The 19,174-nt window shown below is 34.5% G+C and overlaps 2 protein-coding genes across 9 annotated transcripts in view; one reads left to right on the top strand and one right to left on the bottom strand.

Moving 5' to 3' along the window:
- Nucleotides 1-1,070: 1,070 nt before the first annotated feature.
- Nucleotides 1,071-10,038, bottom strand: ap3m1 (adaptor related protein complex 3 subunit mu 1). 3 transcript variants are annotated; one of them, NM_201292.1, is given in 9 exon segments: nucleotides 1,071-1,970; nucleotides 2,753-2,906; nucleotides 3,033-3,240; nucleotides 3,320-3,453; nucleotides 4,981-5,066; nucleotides 5,141-5,278; nucleotides 5,354-5,525; nucleotides 7,494-7,774; nucleotides 10,008-10,038. In NM_201292.1, coding segments are annotated over 8 exon segments (1,266 nt in total). In that variant the 5' UTR covers nucleotides 7,767-7,774; nucleotides 10,008-10,038; the 3' UTR covers nucleotides 1,071-1,869.
- Nucleotides 10,039-10,841: 803 nt separating this feature from the next.
- Nucleotides 10,842-19,174, top strand: part of adka (adenosine kinase a) — a 282,153-nt gene continuing 273,820 nt past the window's right edge. For 2 of the 6 annotated variants that reach the window (XR_012388462.1, XR_012388463.1), the window contains exons 1-3: nucleotides 10,887-11,006; nucleotides 13,346-13,420; nucleotides 18,308-18,361. Coding sequence is in view for 2 of the 6 variants with exons in the window: in NM_212791.2 (NP_997956.1) it covers nucleotides 10,951-11,006; nucleotides 13,346-13,420; nucleotides 18,308-18,361 (185 nt within the window). In the remaining 4 variants the exon portion in view is untranslated. Of the gene's footprint in view, nucleotides 11,007-12,018; nucleotides 12,110-13,345; nucleotides 13,421-18,307; nucleotides 18,362-19,174 lie in introns of those variants that run through there. The other 4 variants (XR_012388464.1, XR_012388465.1, NM_212791.2 and 1 more) reach the window with 3 other exon arrangements.

The raw sequence follows: 19,174 nt of genomic DNA, 5'->3' as shown, positions 1-19,174 counted from the left end.
TGTTTTTCTGTCAGGCTACCAAAAATTTATGCACCCTGCCCATCAGACGATCTTAAAGGGAGGAAAATATAGCACCTATTTCAGTGCTTTTGCATTCTCTCACAAATTGGGTAATTATGTTGGATGTAATCCAAATGCAAATTTGCATTTGCTAAATACTAACTAACTGGTGTTGTCAAGAACTGGTACTTCTGTACCAAGATGATTAAAAATAATAATGATATTAATAATAAAAAGAATAAATAAAACAATAAAGGTAGGCCACGCGAACGCAAGGAGAACATGCAAACTCCACACAGAAACATCAACTGAGCAGAGGCTCGAAACAGCGGCCTTCTTGCTGTGAGGCGACAGCACTACCTACTACCTCGGCAAAATTCTGCATTTATATTTTGTAATTCTGTTTACATGTCACAATTGTGACTCCCTTCAGAATTCAGAATCTCTTTTTCCCTTTCAAAGTTTGAGGTTTACATATTGTGATTCAGTTTATTCCTCAGAGTTGCAACTATTTTCCCCAACTTTTTGTTTATAGTCAGAATTGAACGATAGAAACCAGCAATTGTGACTTATCTTGGAACAGCTAGTCAAGTTAAATTGTAAATTTTATATTCATCAAAAACTAAAATGCAAGGCAGTGGCGCAGTAGGTAGTGCTGTCGCCTCACAGCAAGAAGGTCGCTTGGTTGCAGGTCGCGGCTCAGTTGGCGTTTCTGTGTGGAGTTTGCATGTTCTCCCTGCCTTCGCGTGGGTTTCCTCCGGGTGCTCCGGTTTCCCCCACAGTCCAAAGATATGCGGTACAGGTAAATTGGGTAAGCTAAAATTGTCCGTAGTGTATGAGTGTGTGTGTGTGTGTGGATGGTTCCCGGAGACGGGTTGCGGCTGGAAGGGCATCCGCTGCGTAAAAACTTGCTGGATAAGTTGGCGGTTCATTCCGCTGTGGCGACCCTGGATCAATAAAGGGACTAAGCCGACAAGAAAATGAATGAATGAATGAAAAACTAAAATCTGAATTGTCCTCAATTTACCAACAATTGAATGTACAGTATAATAAGCATATATTAGTGAAAGACACACAAAAAAAGTTTTATTTGCAAACTTTATAAATCTGAAGGCTTTTGGTTGAAATACATATTTTAAAATGCATTTAAGCAATTCCCTTGACATTTTATAAAAAATAATGCCGTTGTGTTTCTGTGCACATCCTCAAAGCTTCACACCTACATGTAGTATCTACCGTGTGACCGCAGGACAGTGTGACAGTGATTTCTTCACTTGTGCTCACAACTGAAACTACTTTAAGCATTAAAGTACATTTACTTGGACATTTTCTGCAACACTGACCTCTGAGCAGCAATGTGCTTGTGTAGTAAAGAAATAGATTGCGTATAAACATGGCCATGTGCTTTTAAGGAAAGGCCATTTTTTTGTTTGAGGCCTAAAGTATTTTATCCATTCAAAGGCCGCTAAACCAAATGAAATGCAAAAAAAACAACTAAAGTATAAAAGAAGGCTTGTGTATATTATATATTCTAGATTTTGGTTTTGAGATGGTAAATTGTAACATTCCTGGCAGAGATGTAGATTATCTGACATTAAGCAGATACACTAATGGAATGTTATTGATATGAAGATAAAGATTCCCAAAGAAAATACTCTACCAATTTTCTCCAGTGGAGATTTTCACTTCTTGCCAGTTACTTCCCATAAAATATAGAACGATAAATATTACGATAACAAATGTAACTTCGATGCTGTAAAAAATAAGGGAGATTGTACTCGGTTGCAATCTTGCATGATTTGTCATTTAGAGAAATGGCACCTCTGATCAACTTTTGGCATATGATTGTGATGATCTGCAGCCGGGTCCTCATGTCCTGACCTGAAACTTCCCAGCTTTGGTGACATATTTCACACCTTTGAACGGTTTATATTTCTCTCCGTACATGTCTAGACGATTCACCTTTAGTCCTGGGAAGCACAAGAGAGAGTAAAGTGAGCAGAATTGCATTTAAATACCAGATTTAAAACAAACACACAGTTTTACATGATGTACAGTGAGATCTGAAAGTCTGGAAATTTCCCATGATGCTTAAAGTTTGATTCCAGACACACATCATGCTAGATCACCTGATCCGGTAGACTTTGCATAAACCAGATAGCGTATAATGAAATTCCAGAACTTCTCTAACACATGCTTAACTAGTTTTCCAGTGCTTCAATTTCAGATTTTTGATGAATATAAAGTTCAAAAGTCAACATTTATTTGGAGCAAGGAATATCTATGATTTTTTCAGATTCTTAAAGGGATAGTTCACACAAATTTAATTTTGGCTATTATTTCTTTATCCTGGACTTGTTCCTAACCAGTTTTTCTGTTCTGTTGAGCACAAAAGAAGTTATTTTGAAGAATGTTGGAAGCTGGTAATTATTGACTTCCATTGTATTTGTCTTTCCTACTATGTCAATGTTTTATCAGTTTCCAACATTCTTCAAAGTATCTTCTTTGGTGTTGAACAGAAAAAAAAACCTTAAACTAGTTTGGAACAAGTCAAGGGTGAAGAAATCTTGACAATTTCATTTTTGGGTGAATTATCCCTTTATTAATTATAAAAAAGCATTGTTTTTACTGTTACCGACTCCAAATATAAGAGTGATTGCAGTTTACTGGCCTTTATTTTAATAAAGACAATAGTTATTTATCACTAGCTTCCACAGGCAATGAATAACTAGCAAAGCTGATAAAGGCCGACCTGAGATGGCTAACTGCTGGATTTTCAGGTCAATGTTCAGACTTGGGTTCTCTTCCGGTTTAGGAGCTCCAGACTGCAGACTTAGACTTCCTTTCAGATTGGGTTGCTTTTGGGTATTCTGAGGATTAAGCTTACCTATATCCCACACCAAAATCTACAAGACAACAGTGACAACTATTAACCAACAGCTTAGAATAATCAACAGCAGAAACATTTCTGGCATGACACTTCTAGTTACATTAACCATCAACCGGAAAGGAAGGAATTGTTTGACTCTGACCTTGGTAAGCGGGTCGTATTTGTAGGTTCCCTGAGTGGCATTGAGGCTGGCACTGAGAACCACTTTAGGCATGTGTATAGTCACCACCACACACTCCACAACTTTCCCCATGGTCTGCTTGGGGCTCACAGTGATGTCCAGTCTTCCTGAAGACCCGCTCTCAAAGAAACTGATGTTTTGCTTCACATAAACTGGGATCGCTACAAGACTGCACAAACACACGGGATGGACTGTCGGTGAGCTTAATATTTAGATGCCTTCCTTAATCATTAATCTGCTCTTCTTACTTTTGTGCACTGATGTGATACGACATGAGCTGGAAGTTTCCATCAGGCGGAATGAAGGAAATGACTCTCTCACTTTCCCATCTCTTATAACGAACACACGGATGGAAGCTCACATCGTCCAGGAGTCTTGGGTTCTGCGGATGGAGGTCATACACACATATTCATACTATAATTCAATTCAAACGTTTATTTGTATAGCACTTTTCAAAAATGTTATCATTCCAAAGCAGCTTTACAATAGGTTAGTCCAGTACATTATAGATTAGTTTATTTATGTTTAACTATATATGAACTGTATAAATTGTCTGTTATTAGATTTTGTTATTATGCAATTTTAAACATCTCTGCATAGGACATTCCTACTTATTGACAGTTATTGACACATACATAAGAGTGATAAAGGAACCTACATGAATGACGTGTTTGATGTTTAATAGAGTAAAACATAGTAGATCGAGTTAGAATTAAAGGGATAGTTCACCCAAAAATGTAAATCCTACTATTAATTATTCGCCCTCACGTTGTTCCAAACCACAGAGAACTTAGTTTATCTTCAAAACACAAATGATGGCATTTTAGATTAAATCTGAGAGCTCTTTTATTCGTTATAGAGGTCCAGAAGAGGAACAAAAACATTATATGTGAATCAGACACTAATGGACAGGGAAGAAAAAATATTTTCAAACGAAGTCATTTTGTAGTATGATTACAGGTCAACCATTGAAGTCACATGAAACGTTTCAACAATGTTTTTGGTTCTTTGTTTGGATTTTGAATGCCTCAGGACCATTGCTGAGCTCTCGGATTTCATCCAAAATATCTTAATTTCATAGACGAATTCTCAGGGGACTGGAGGGACAATGAAGAGGAGTTACTCTTTTTTTTTCTGGGTGAACTAATTCTTTGAATGCAGAAAGCCGCCACTTTTAGACAGCATGCGATAACAAATTCACTTCTCCTTCACATCCTATTGTAGATTACACAACTACTTGATGTTTAACAGTATATAATATCCAAGCTTCCTTATCAGCAGTGCAATAAACCCTGCTCTGTCATTAATGTTAACCAAACAACAAAATGCAGAGAAATATCACTCACTGCTCTTGACTGAATCCCTTTTATATCTTTAAGAATCACTTCCTATTGATTGTGTGAATTGAATTCATACAGTCATGTCTATGCAGTGTTTTTTATACTTGATTAATCATATTCTTTAGCATTTCTTATGTTAAATAAACCTGTTTTAATACAAGTTTGTGTTCTTTTGAATAACAAAAAGTAAGAACATTTAAGATTGATATAATTACATAACATGAAATTTTACAAATATGCCACAATAATTGTCCCTCCATTTCAGTTTTAGCATTTTAGTGTTACACTGAGCTATTAGTTAATAGGTAATAGCTATTAGTTAATGCTAAGGGGTTCAAACTTTTAACATATAAGCTGTGTGTGAAGTTAAATGGAGTGAAGTGCATTTTAAAAAGTTTAGTTGGAGTGTAGTGCTTAATTGTTTGATCAAAATATGAAATTTTCAGATGTCCACATTACTCCATCGAAGTAATTTTATTAAAATAAGAGTATAGATATGGACAAGACACACAAATGTAGAAGTGAAAATAGCTGAAACGAAATCTGTCTGAATGTGATTTAACTCTCACCATAAATGAAAGAGTAAGGTCTGGCATTCCAGAGAGCTTCACACAAGCATCAATAACTCCCTGGATTTCTGCGAAAACCGTAGTTCCTGAAATCAAAGAATACCCCAGCGTTAACCTTGAAACACCTGACAGAAAAAGATAAACTGTAGTTCATTCTCACCAGACTTATCCAGGATGGCATCGATTTCCTCCACCACATCAAAGTAAGCTTCGTTATTGGTATATTTCACTCCGGCTCTTCTCCACGGGATTGTGGAAAGCTGGCCAGTAGGAAGGGTTTCGCCAACATTACTGCTACCTAAAGATCATTGATACATTAGATTCTCAACATATCATGTGGTATATTAATCAGTCAGGCTTGTGGCCGTCTCACCCGTGATAGTGTTGACCATTGTGCGCAGGATATTAGGAGGTCTGATGAGCTCTTTTAAGATGTTAGATTCTGTGGCAAGGGGGAAACCGTTATCCAGCATTTCCTCTAGGAGCTCATAGACTATTACCATATTTTCTTTTATAGTCGTCTCAGAACATTCTCCAAAATAATCCTGCAAAAATATTATAAAATAACATCTTATTTAACCATAATCTATGCAAAAAGACATTTAATAAAACAGGCACAAAATCTGAGTCTGTAAAATTTGTAATCAAAAGATGTGCACACCAACACTGCATTTATATCAGAAATACTATATAATTGTAACTTTATTTAAGTAATATTACACTTTAAGGTAAGTAATATCACAAATTATATTAAGTGACCTTAACTATTAGGTACGTACATCAAAACAAAAAACAAACAAACAATGTAGTACTTATTGTGTTTATATTTGTATGGTGTTGTTGAAGTGGGATACGGTTATGCTTAGGGATAAGTTTGGTGGCACGGGTTGGTTTAAGAGTACAGTTCACCAGTGTCATTTTTAAATGCAACTACATTTGTAATCACATGCAGATAATTTTGTAACTAGAAATACATTGTATATAGATATGAAGTGCATTGTACCAAATGATTCATATAAATGTATGTACATAGTAATTAAGGGCACTTAATACAAGCTGGACCCAATTTAAAATAACTCCTTTTTTTTCCCCATTCAAATATATTTTAAAATGTTATTAATTATTGTAACAGCAAAGCTGAATTTTAGCAGCCTTTAGTCCAATCTTCATGATGCACACGATCCTTCGGAAAAAGATCTTATATTTAATGAAATCAACATTCTTTAATTAACTATTATCAATGCTGAAAACAGTTGTCTTTTTTTCCTTTCTTGTTGTTTTTTGTGGAAACCATGTTGTATAGTTTATGGCTCTATGATGAGTTGGGTGGAAAAAAAACAACAACATTATTTTTTTTCTTCTGAAAACTGCAAGAAAAAAAATGTAATTGGGCATCTAAAATATATTAAGTTCAAAATCAAACAAAAAGTGCTCAGGGGTAACTTCATGTGTCTGTGCTCTTTGGGTAAGGGATTCATCAGAATAAACTGCAAAAAATCAGTTCAAGGCACTCGAAAATGTGGAAAAATATTAAAAAGCCATTATTGACATGGCTATTCCTTAAAACTGCTGAAACGCGTAGGCACTGTTTTTTTCTGGGATTTTCCCGTATTTAACCATTCTATCCTGCTATCAAAAATAAAACGAGAGATTCATTCACTGCTCTTCACTTGTTTGATAACAGAGGTATCACTTTAAATGGAGTGTACAGAAGCTGATCTGGGCGTCTGTCAGTCGGTGCTCATGCAAGTTTTCACTGATTTAGAGGTTGCATTTGAAGGGTGATAATCAACGCACAGCTTTAATGGAACGATAGTGAATGCAGACATTTTTATATTAATTTCAACATGCTTTCAAGATTAAAAATATAAGAGAAATATAGGAAAAAACTTAATGATAGGCTGATAATCGGAGAGAATGATAAAATACAAGACAATCCTGGCAAAAATGGGAGGGTTGACATGTATGAAGTGTTTAACGAAAAATACTACTATAAAGAAAAAACTTAAAAATATATATTTTCCTATCACTCCTTTTTTCCTCCATTAATTTTCCCCCCACCATCAAGTCCCTTCCACATCCCTGTAAAGTAGCCATGTCAATAAAGACTTTTAAAATATTTTTTCACATTTTCGAGTGCCTTAAACTGATTTTTGCTGTTTATTAATATGTTTTTTAATATTATTATACTAAAATACATATATATAATAAAATAATAAAGTTATATTAATATAAGTATTTTTCTGCCTTACTTGTAAAAATTATTTAAATACAAAGATAAAAATAATTATATTTTAATTGTAGAATTTTTTTTTGATTGTTGTGCAAGTCATTTATGTCATATCTACAGTAAAGCACATGCCTATTTGCTTTTTCTAGGGACATTTATTTTAGTTGCATTTTAACCCATATTTTGCCTGTCAATTGCTTTTCACTACGAGTTCAAATGTCACATCCATCACACTGGAATTGCCCTTTAACTTGTATGTCTTTACTGTAATGTTTCTTGATACCTGAAAAGTCTCTGCAACCCGATGGAGAAATTCTATTACAAACAGCGGAGGCACTTCCGTTTGGATGACGGAGACGAAGAAGATCTTGTCACGGTATATATTTATGAGATAGTGATGAGGGGTGCGGATGACAGGAGGCACATTGTCCGGTTCCCCTGCCTTCTCTCGTGCTTCGAAGAAATAATCGCAGACGGAGCGGCTTATGACACTCTTCCAGTGTTTCTCCAGGAATAAATCACCAACATTGTTTATCAAGAACAGGCTGTGAATCATGATGAGCGCTGGAAGTCAACAGGACCAAAACAAGACAGTCAGAACAAGAGTCATGAGGCTACCATCAGGTATGAGTAACCATTGTTTGGAAAGAAGATGCCCAGTGTGTTATTTATGACAGATTGTTTAAATTGAATAAAAAAGAGAAAATAAAGCATTTTGAGAAAATAAGGGTCAATTAAGCTGTGACGACTCCTGATTAATAAAGGGACTAAACCAAAAAGAAAATGAATGAATAACCCTTATATTCATATACCATGATAACAATATGTGAATTGGGGCTGCACGATTTTGGTCAAAAACTGATTTTGCAATATTTAGTTTGTCTGCAATATTTATTTCATTATGAATATATGTTCACAAGATCACGTATAACTGCATTTAGAATGACTTCACATTTTTACATTTTATATTGAACAAATACACATTCATTTTATAGTTTTCTGTGGAATCTAACAGTATTGAGGTACACGAAATTGTTTGGTAATATTTAAAATAGCACCGTATATATCTTCATACAATTAATTTTGGTTTATATACCTTGATAACCTCTTGGTTTAGGTTTTTGTAAATCGTACACAGTCACAGGTCTTAAAAACACATCCAAATTAAAATCTTTCACTGTATTTTAGAGTTAAACTTTGCATTGACTGTGATGTTAATAAACTATAATCCCAACTTGACATTGCAGATTCGGCAATGTGACTATAACTGATTCACACACACCGCAATATTGATACTGAAACAATATATTGTGCAGCGCTAATGTGAATCTTCAATCTATCCATTCATTCATCCATCCTTCCAGACTGTATAACACACACAGAATGAGCAATTCCACACAAATGTCAACCTTGCCATGAAAAAAATTTTTCACCAAAATAGCATTTTGTCTTAAGCATCAAGTATTTTACAGTACGTAAAAGAAAACTCAAAATGTCACTGTCAATGTTTTCAAAAAATTATATTTGATTTACCAAAGTCATAAATACAAGTGCCAACTTCACATCTGTCACATTCATAACGAAGAGACGTCACATCCACAAAGCTTTTTTTCCTCATAAATGCACAAAATGTCAAATAAAACAAAATCTCTTATCCTTTTGATAAGCATTATTTATTTTTGGTTGTGCAGTTTAATTGACGGATTTGGTGAAAGTATATTGTATACTGTAACCTTGCTAACCTTTTTGTCACATCCATAACACGTTTATTTTCCTCATTTAAAATCTAAAAAATCTTCACAGATATTGTTCTGCTCACATAACTCTGTGGGTAGTTGTTTTGGAAAATATAAACAGATGTTTCAATATAATGTCAACATATACTTTGTTTTCAATTTATACTGCAAATGTCACATCCATAACGCTGGAATTGCTTATAAAGTAATTAAAAGTGATTAGAAAGGCATGACTAAAACAGAGTTAAGAAAAAGTTAAAGAAAATAGGAGGATGAATATATAATACAGAGAGCTTTCTATTTGTACTATTTCTATTGCTAATATATTTGTTTTTTCTATGTTGGGTTGCAACTGGAAGGGCATCGGCTGTGGAAAACATATGCTGGATAAGTTGGCGGTTCATTCCGCTGTGGCAACCCCAGATACATAAAGGAATTAAGTGGAAAAGAAAATGAATGAATGAATATATTTGTGTATTACAATGGACAACACTGTAAATATATTAATAATAAATTCGATTTTTAAAATATATTTATGAAAATACAGCGTTCCCTGCTTTATCATCTCATAAATATTTGCTTAAAATGAAACACCTACAGTTTGGTCTAAATGCAATTCATAAAACTTGTTTTTATAGACTGAAGTACATTTTAAGTTTGATTTATGTAAAACTTTATCATGACACAAAATAAAAAAAATAAAAAAACAAGTTAATGTGACCCAAACCAGTCATCTTTAAGTAAAAGTAAACTTGTAAACCTAAAAAAATGACACGCATCAAAAGTTATCTACTTTCGCTGTTTGCAAACAAATTTGTAGAATATAATAAAGTTTAAAAGGTTATGGCAGTCAATGTGGTGTGATGGCTAACAAAACTATTAATGCCTAAGACAATATTAAAAACAAAAGTATAAAAGTTGTGTTTCCTGAAAGAAGTAGTGCAGGACAGCCCGTGTTTACCGTTTATGTTTTGAAGTAATCATTTTCAAGCGAACAGACGCAGACAGTCAAAAGCCCGTAAGTACAACACATATCGACACTTACTTTAAACAAAACTTACCTGCAGACAGCTGTCTTGATCAATGTTTTCATGCGATATCCCCCTCTTGCAAATGTGGCAGATGTGTCACTCCTCCTTCCCAGTCGATGCGTCCAAATCTACGCCTGCAGCGAGTTTAATTTAAAGTACTTTAAAAACACAAACAAATGAGCAATGTGGTTTAAGGGTTAGATAAAAGATTTCGTAAAATACTTCTGCAAAGCACGTGTTTAGATTTACTTAATTTATAACAGGAATGTATTTCTCTGTTCTGGCAAAACACAGGGACAGCTATGACACTCTGTAGTGAATTTTCCCTCCACAATTAGATTCCTTTCTAATCGGTTCCTTTGAACAGATCTTTATAGAAAGTGAACAGATTTGCTGGTTCTTCACAGGATCACGTGGCTCGGCATGTTGTTTTTTTAGTTTATTCACTGTATTTCAAATATAAGCGTATTAAAATTAAGGTTTATCGTAATTTCGTGCTTTTTATTGCAGTTTACACACTATATTTAGCATAAACATTTCGAAACATTTCGGCTATTGAATGATTTTATATATATATATATATATATATATATATATATATATATATATATATATATATATATATATATATATATTTAACTGTATGCCATGTTGTATTTGTTTTTTTATTGTGATTCACTGAACACATATTTGCTGACTCTGTGAACAGAGAATTGTTTATTCAAAATAATTTTTATCAGTTCATTTTGAAGCTGATAGTCATCAGAAAAGATAAATATTCGTTCGGTAAATTTGTGAGAAGTGCTCGGACCGTTTTAGCTCCACGAACGAATAGTTATGAACAGTTACACGAATCGACTCACTGAAAAGATTCGACTCAAATGAACAGCATCCACCACCCTCACCGCCAGATGCTTCATTCGCTCAACAAGGTGCCAGGAGCGTATTTGATTGAGCACTATCACTGTACAGCATGGCGTCCGATGAACCTAAAGCAAAGAGGATTAAACTCGAGGAAAAAAAGCTCAGGTACAGTAAACACAAGCATCGGTTGAGCATTGTAGATCAACCGAGTCAGAAGTGTGTTGGTGCTTTTATTAAACACAGGGCGGTTTGCTTGCGAGCGCTTTTGGGTCAGAGGTCTTGATGCTTGTCACATAAAGTCCATGTGCTGTCAACTCAGTGATTTTCCTCAAAAGCGTATTGTTGTTGCACCGGAGAGGAATGTATCGGGTATTTTCTCATTACCTCTGACCAATGCCGATGAATGCAGCTCATGCATTTCCTGCAAGGCGTAAATCGCAGACTCGTGATCGAGGCTTTTTTATCATTAGTGAACAATATAAAAAGTTTTACAGTCACTTTAACGTTACTTCCACATGACCGAGTGCATGTATGCTTCATGCTTTTGATCACCCGTTGTCCTTGAGTGATTTATATTGACCACTGGAGTCCGTCCCTCTGGCTCCACGTGTCTTTTGTTGTGCAGTCGAGCACTGCTGCACAAAAAGTCTTCCTGCTGCACGTTATCACAACATTAATGAAAGTGCATGTGTATATTGCATCAAAACATGCATGTATAAGCAAACAAACATGCATAAACACAAACAAGTGTGCGTTTGGTTTATTCTGGGTGCACAATCGTTGGCAGCAAGTTGTATAGGTCACTTTCCTACTGATATTTCTGTCGCAAACCTACTGACACCAAACTTTTCAGATATGCGGTAGCTTTAGCCGTGCTGTCAGGTAGTTAATGACTAGTAAGAATAAATGACAGTCATGTAACGTTAGTGAGACTTAACGTTCGTGATTTATGAACTCCTATCGGCCACAGATAATATCGTTTATACTATAAGTTAATGTTTGTATTTTCATAATGGCTGGCAACTTTTATTGCTACATTTTATCGTTTTTACAATTAGCAGCACATTTTTAGGCAAAAGCGTAAGTTTGGCTAAGCGTAACTCCACCCACTCTCGACCCAGGCCAATCAGTAGTCGATGCTGCTCGCATAGCCAATCAGCGCCGACTTGCGTTTAGTTCAGAGTACTAACATTGCAGACTCAGAGCTGTCTGGCTGATTTTAAACTGCACTGAGCATCACCTCAAGCCTTCCTCATGCCAGCAGCCAGGTAGGAATAAACTGGATACACTTTTTGGGGGGGGGGGGGGGGGGGGGGGGGGGGGAATTTGACAAGTTTTATAATCTTGTCATTCCAACTTGTACATAAAATAATAATATTTTTCAAATCAAAGAACATGTTTGGTATTTTGTGATTAATGGAAGCTATCAATATGTGATGTTTTGTGTGTGTGTGTGTTTTTTTTTTTTTTGCAGGCTTTATTACTATTATTATTATTATTATTATTATCTTGTTGCTGGGATGTCTGTTTTTAACTTTAAGTTGTATATAAACTGTTTTTCTCTAATTAAGAAATGATTTATTCACTTATTTCTGTCTTCTCCGAACAGCATCCCACTAAACATCTGTTTTAAAGCACTGCAGGCTTCACAAACTCCCACATTGACACATCTGTGCTTATTCTCAAGACTCACATTAGTTACACTAAACAATTGAGCTTCTTTGAGTGTAGGAGTTCACATTTAGAAGAAAATCCTGCTTGCTTTTTGTTGCTGATAGACATTCAATGTCTTGCATTTAATAATATCAAATCTATTATGCAAAGACACTGAATCATCTATCATTATTTATTGAAAAATTAGTAAATTTGTCACATCTGTCAATAATAGATTAGAGGCAGCGTTTTAATCTCCAGCATGCATGTCTCCTCCAGGGTGAATGAACGGTCAGTCACTTAGACACGTGCTTGAATGGCTGGTTTGCTAGATGTGGTGACTGAAGCTTTCTTTAATGTTTTAGTCCCTAGTTTAAAACATTTATGACATGAAGTTTCTACTCTAAAACTATTTTGCTTGGACAAATACTGAGCAATCTAATAGATAAAACATAATCTAGCTTGAAGCTCAGCCATGGATTTGCTTAAAAAGCAGAGCTCGTGTTTTTCAGATTGTGTAATGTGCTGTGGTTTATGCTTGACTGAGACTTTCATATGTATGCTGAATTTCTGTTGAGTAAAATCCCTCAAGACAAAAATGCTTGAGTTGCTGCACATTTTTTGGATTTTTTGGCTAAAAAGCTGAAAATAGTCTGCTTGGTTGAGGAAATGTCCCTGCTATCTTTAGAAGGCGCATCACGCAAGTGAATCACAAAGGCCTTATGTTTTTAGTTGCCTCTTTAGGCCTTATGTTGCTTATGTTTTTAGTGTAATTGCTGACGTCCGTTGTCTGGACTACTCGAATGCTTTCCTAATGCCTTAACTGGACACGCATGTTTCTCTTTTTGCAGTCAAAATGCCCTTTTTGGGATGGGAAACCCCCTGCTTGACATCTGCGCTGTGGTGGACAAAGACTTTCTAGACAAGTAAGTCACGTGTTTCTTTAAAATAAATTTGATTTAAAACTATTTGATGACTAGGTTGGGGACAGCTCTGCGTTTGCTTTTGTAGCAATGTGTTGCGTCAGCATTTGGTGTTGGTTGACGTGTGAACTGAAATCTGTTTTTTTAACATGTCACCCAGTGGCTGATCTTTGGTCAGCACATGGTTGATTTGAAGCAACGCTGGAGGCTCACTTACTTTTGGGTTCATGATGTTCTTTTGCAAAGAAATTAAAATTACTATGTTTATTAGGCCCAGCGTCTTTGCTCTTTAAGAAAGAGTGTGCCACGGATACTCAGCGGGTGAGAGGAGACATGTAAACCTTCTTGTAGAGCTGCCATTCCAGCACTAGTCATAAAACAATGCCCCTCTACCCACTCACCCCCTTTAATATATAACTTCAAACACACTGGCAGTGTCTGACTTGCCATTAGCTTGCCTTATACTATGACCATGAGATGGCACACTTGGAGAGGTCATAATAAACGGATGTTTTCTGCAGTGGGTAACCTGATCCAATCAATCAATTCTATTAAAATGTGCGGGTTAAAGTACTGTTATCTGTTTTTATTAGCGATGCACCTGAGAAGGATATTTTTGCTTATACCGATTGATTAAAAAAAAAAAACTTTCAGCTCATACTGATTTTGATCAATTACATACATACAATGCTAGCTACTTTATTTTTACATTAAATGTAAAATTTTAAGATAGTTAAGAGAAAAATGAAAGCATGACAATCTTCAAATGTGATTTTTTGCTATTTAATATTTCTTTTAAAGCATTAAATCTTTTGACATAATACAATGTATTTCTTTTATAAACTTAACAAATAAAGCCAGTACTGTTGTTGTGTGTTAATGATAGATTTTAATGCCCCAGATTACTAGTTTTAGCCCAAACTAACCAATGGTTTTGTGCCAGTGCTTGAGTGTGGTGCACAACAGTTGTTGTCCTAATGCACATCTGACATTTTGTATATATTAGACTCTGATATTTTGTACAGATCAGATTATATTTAGTTTTTTGCAAGTATTTAATGATTTTGTACTTTGATAAACGTTGCTTTATTCAAAGAAATTCAACTCTTTACCTCCATGTTTTTTTCTTATTGCAGACAGCTTTTAATGAATCCAATATCGGCCGATAAGAATTAGTGGCCGATACATCGGTGCATCCATAGTTTTTATTATGCATATTTGCGTTAATCATATTAAAAGTCTTATTAGCTGGAAATTTTTTATAATCTACTAAGACATGCATTTATAGAGATTCAGTGGTAACACTTTAATAAAAGGTTGTACAATGCATTAACAAACATTGAACAATACATTTATTACAGTATTTGTTCATGTTAGTTAACATTAGTTAATGAAAATACAGTCGTTTGTTGTTAGTTTAACTCACAGTGCATTAACTGTTAGCAAGCATGAATTTGGATGTTAATAATGCATTAATAAATGTTGAACTATGATTTATAAATGCTCTATAACTATCATTTATATTTAAGTCATGTTATTAAATTAACTAATGAAACCTTGTTTTATTAAAGTAAAGTGTGATCTTCACGTATTTAAACAGTCAAACTACTTGTTATCTCCTTGTTGAGTTAACTGCCATCACTATTTCAAGCAAGTTGGGTAATTTTAAAAGTGCAGTTTCAGACTTGTGGTAGACTTTGACTATAATGATTTCCATTTGATTTTATTCTAACTGAAGAGCAGTTTGTTTGTTTGCACGATCTGTTGTTTGCTGGGCACAGTCAAAAGAGATTACAGCGATGCATTAAGAGAGATCAGTAAGCTGTCTATTTAATGATAAAATATTGACCCACCTCTTGGCTCCCCAAGTATAAAAAAAGACTGTTAAGATAATGGAAAGTAGTTTTGGCAACTTGAGAAATTAGTTTGGTTGATGAGAAACTGAAAAATGGCTTGGATTCATGCAACTTGGTGACTTATTATGTTCTCTTTGACAGATTGTTTTCTGGGAACTCAAGGTTTGACTTTTTGGGTTAATTTGTCAGCCTTTTGTTTGAGAGAAAGACATTTGATCAAAATTGAATGAATATAGTTGTTGTTAAGAATATTTCTGTTCTTCATTTTGTTCTATGTTTCCATTATTTAAAATAATGTATTATGTGTCACATGGTTCTTCAGAAATCAGATAATATGCTGTTCTGGGGCTCAAGAAGCTTTTCTTATCAGTGTTGCATATGTGTGCTGCTTAATGTTGTGTACCGTAAACATTAAGCAGCACAAAAATGTGTGATCTATTTTTATAGATTTGTTAAACAAAAAGTTTAAAAAAAGAAAAACTGAATTATATAATATTTAAAACTATTTTGTTGGATTACTGCTGTTTTTACTGCCAATTTTGATCAGTTTAATTTATCATTTCTGTATTATAAAATTCACTTCTTGGGAAAAGAAAAGTTCTTACAAGTCCAGACTTGAACTGTAAAATACGTAAATCTTTCTACTCTTGCTTACATTGGGTAATTAGAGGCACTTTGGGACACGTCATTCCCAGCCACATTAGGTCTCCACCAGGCCTCCAGGAGTTTCGATGAGTCAGTGTCTTGTTCCATAATTCTGTTCAGATGGACAATTTCATATTATTTACATAACAGAGAAGCTGTTGTGGCCATTGTGTTCCATTTTGTTGACTTGAGTGATTGTTTCCTTTTTTTAAATTAACACCAAGTGCATGTTACTCTACATTAAATGACTTCTAATTGACCAAAATTCTGATTTTGGTGGAATCGGGCACAGAGTTCAGTTTTAAAAATGCAAATAAATGGTCTCACTTTTAACAGCATTTTAAGTTGATGAGGCGATTATGGCTCAATGAAAGGAGCTTTATTTTAGGTTAAGCCTAAGGCCTTTACCTATAGCCTTCTTATTGAATTGAGATGTCACATGTGCTTATTTTTCTCTCAGGAGTGGGCGGGTTGTAATATTTGTTTGAAAGTAAATTTAAAGACTTAACTATTTTTTTTTGTGAGCAGTTACAGTAAGGCATGCAGGGACTATGCATTTAACCAAGTATAGAGTCGTGTTTTCCAACCCTGTTCTTGAAGGCACACCAACAGTACACATTTTCAACCTCTCCCTAATCAAACACTTAAATCAACTCATCAGAACATAATAAGAGAATCCAAAACCTAAAATTAATTTCTCAGACATCCAAAATATGTACTATTGGTGTGCCAGGAACAGGGTTGGAAACAGAAAAAGAGCATTGTTTTTGCAAAGTTTACTATTTTTGTTTTGTATAATTTGCTTTAGATTTAAAAGTGTTGATAACCAAACTACAAATTTGTAGGAAAAGGCAGTGCAATAGATATTAATTAATTCAATAAGATAAAAAGAAAAACATTTAAAAGCTCAAATGTTAAAGAGAAAATTTGCCCAAAAATGAACATGTACTTATTATTTAGCTCCTCAAGTGGTTGCAAACCTGTATGACTTTCTTTCTTCTGCTGAACACTAAAAAATATTTTGAAGAAAGCTGGAAACCTGTAAGCATTGACTTCCATAGCGGGAAAAACAAATATTATAGAAGTCAATGGTGACAGGTTTTCAGTTTCTTGAAAATATTTTCTTTTTTGTTAAACAGAAGAAGGAATGTCAAACAGGTTTGGAACAAGTGAAGGTTGAGTAAATAATGACGGAATATTTGTTTTTGGTTAAACCATCTGTTTAAGTGTCCTGCAGGTTTTTTTTAGGAAAGTCAATTTATGGTTATCACTGCACAGTTAAGAAACTTACTAGTATCCAATTAACAGTTTTTAACAGTATTTTATACGGTTATTTTTTCGAGTATAGGTTAAGGGTTGGGAAATAAATCGATTTTATCGATTAACTCGAATATGAGGTTACATCGATTTGTTTGAATGAAAAACAGTTTTCACCCTATATAACGTGACTCTCACCATTGGGCTTCCGTATTTTGCGATAGAAACACACAAACAAACAACATGACAATGAGCAGTGAAGAACTCTGAAATGAAATGAAAAACAACATGGACGCAAAAACATGCCAAAAAACGGCATAATTCTGCAGGCTCTCGGTCACACATTCACATACGAATTTGAAACTGCGCACCACACCTTGTATTTCTCACAGTGAGAAGTAATGGATAAGACAATTAATGGAGAAGATGTGCATTTGAAAGTAACTGATACTGATCTAATGTTGGAATACGGCATTGCTGTTTCCGGATAAATGAAGTGACCCAGCCATAAATACGTTCATTACTGTAAATATCAACACTGAGGAAACTTGCTCTAGACTGATCTACCAGATACAAGGCAGTAAAATGCAACCCATTAGCCTAATGAGAGTCATTTATATGAACTGATATAACTGATATAAAAAAGAATAGAATGCATGTTCATTGAAATATAATCATCTTAAAAAAGGTCCTTTTAATTAATCATTATGAGTTTATTTTCACTGTATTTTTTAAAATGGTGTAATTTATATTATTATAAAACTCTTTTATGCAATTATAATTAGAGCTTCTGAAATTTGATCTTTAAATGACTTTAATCATAAATCTTTTTGTGTGTGTGTGTGTGTGTGTGTGTGTGTGTGTGTGTGTGTGTGTGTGTGTGAGTGTGAGTGTGTGTGTGTGTGTGTGTGTGTGTGTAAAATAAAAAAATCTGATTTTTTAAGCCTATGTCACTCAGCCCTAGTATAGTTAATATTTTGATCTTGAGCCAATAATATCACTCAATGCAAATCAATTCAAAAGTGTCCAAGAAACTAAAACTAGTGTTCTAAAACTAAAACACCTTTTTTCTAAGACATGCTACTGATGATTAAATCGTAACAAACATGCATTTTCTTTGTGTTTCTCACAGGTATGGGCTCAAGCCAAATGACCAGATATTGGCAGAAGATAAACACAAGGAAATGTAAGTGTCTTTTACTGACGTTAACCTGTTTGTTTTTGTCATTAGGCTTCTAGCAAATGGTTAATTTGCAGTCTTAGGCTCTGGTTTGACTTTTTATACACTAAAGGAGTACAAATATCTTTATAATATATGCATATATAAAAAAAATTCTAATGCACACAAAAAAGTGCATGGGAACTATGGAGCCAGATCAGTCCCAAAAATAATACATTTTCAAAATATAATTCATACGTCCACGACTCAATTCACGTTTACAAATTCTAATTTGTAGGTTCAAAACATGGTTTGTAAATACACAAATCCAATTTGTAAATTCAAAACACGATTTGTTAATATGCAAATCTAATTTGTAAATTAAAAACATGATTCGTAAATGCATGAATCAAATTTGTAAATTTACTACACAAATTCTTAATTACACAAATATAATTTGTAAATTCACAACACAATTCATACATGCACAAATTTAAAGGTGCAGTAGGTGATTGTCTTCAGCAGCATTTTTTGTTGTGCTGGCTGACAGTCTGTTCACAGTCTAATAGTAATGATTACAGTAAATGATCTAAATGTGTTTATATGTATTTTTATATTCTGGATAAGGCATAAAGCTAAAAAATGTTGATCCAATTAAATATTGTCGGGCCAACATCTCCCATAATTGCAATAAGTAGCTCAATCTGTGTTTGCATCTCTGTTGCCGCATATCCGTCATTAGTGCGTGCCCGCCTGCATGAGCGTTGCGCACAAGACAGTCACAGTCGCTGCAAAATCAAATGCTGAATTAAAACTTTTTAAACTCCTGAATTAATATTG

Source organism: Danio rerio, chromosome 13, assembly GCF_049306965.1.
Source record: "Danio rerio strain Tuebingen ecotype United States chromosome 13, GRCz12tu, whole genome shotgun sequence".
Classification (NCBI taxonomy): domain Eukaryota; kingdom Metazoa; phylum Chordata; class Actinopteri; order Cypriniformes; family Danionidae; genus Danio; species Danio rerio.
This window is presented reverse-complemented; position numbering and strand designations above follow the sequence as displayed.

Bases quoted from the DNA above. Each gene is read 5' to 3' on its own strand.
- ap3m1 (XM_073919206.1), bottom strand. From the start codon at position 7,766: ATGATTCACAGCCTGTTCTTGATAAACAATGTTGGTGATTTATTCCTG. The intron at 3,241-3,319 runs GTAAGAAGAGCA...GTGTTTGTGCAG, and splicing joins TATCACATCAGTGCACAAAA to TCTTGTAGCGATCCCAGTTT. The intron at 1,971-2,752 runs GTCGGCCTTTAT...TGTGCTTCCCAG, and splicing joins CCAGCAGTTAGCCATCTCAG to GACTAAAGGTGAATCGTCTA.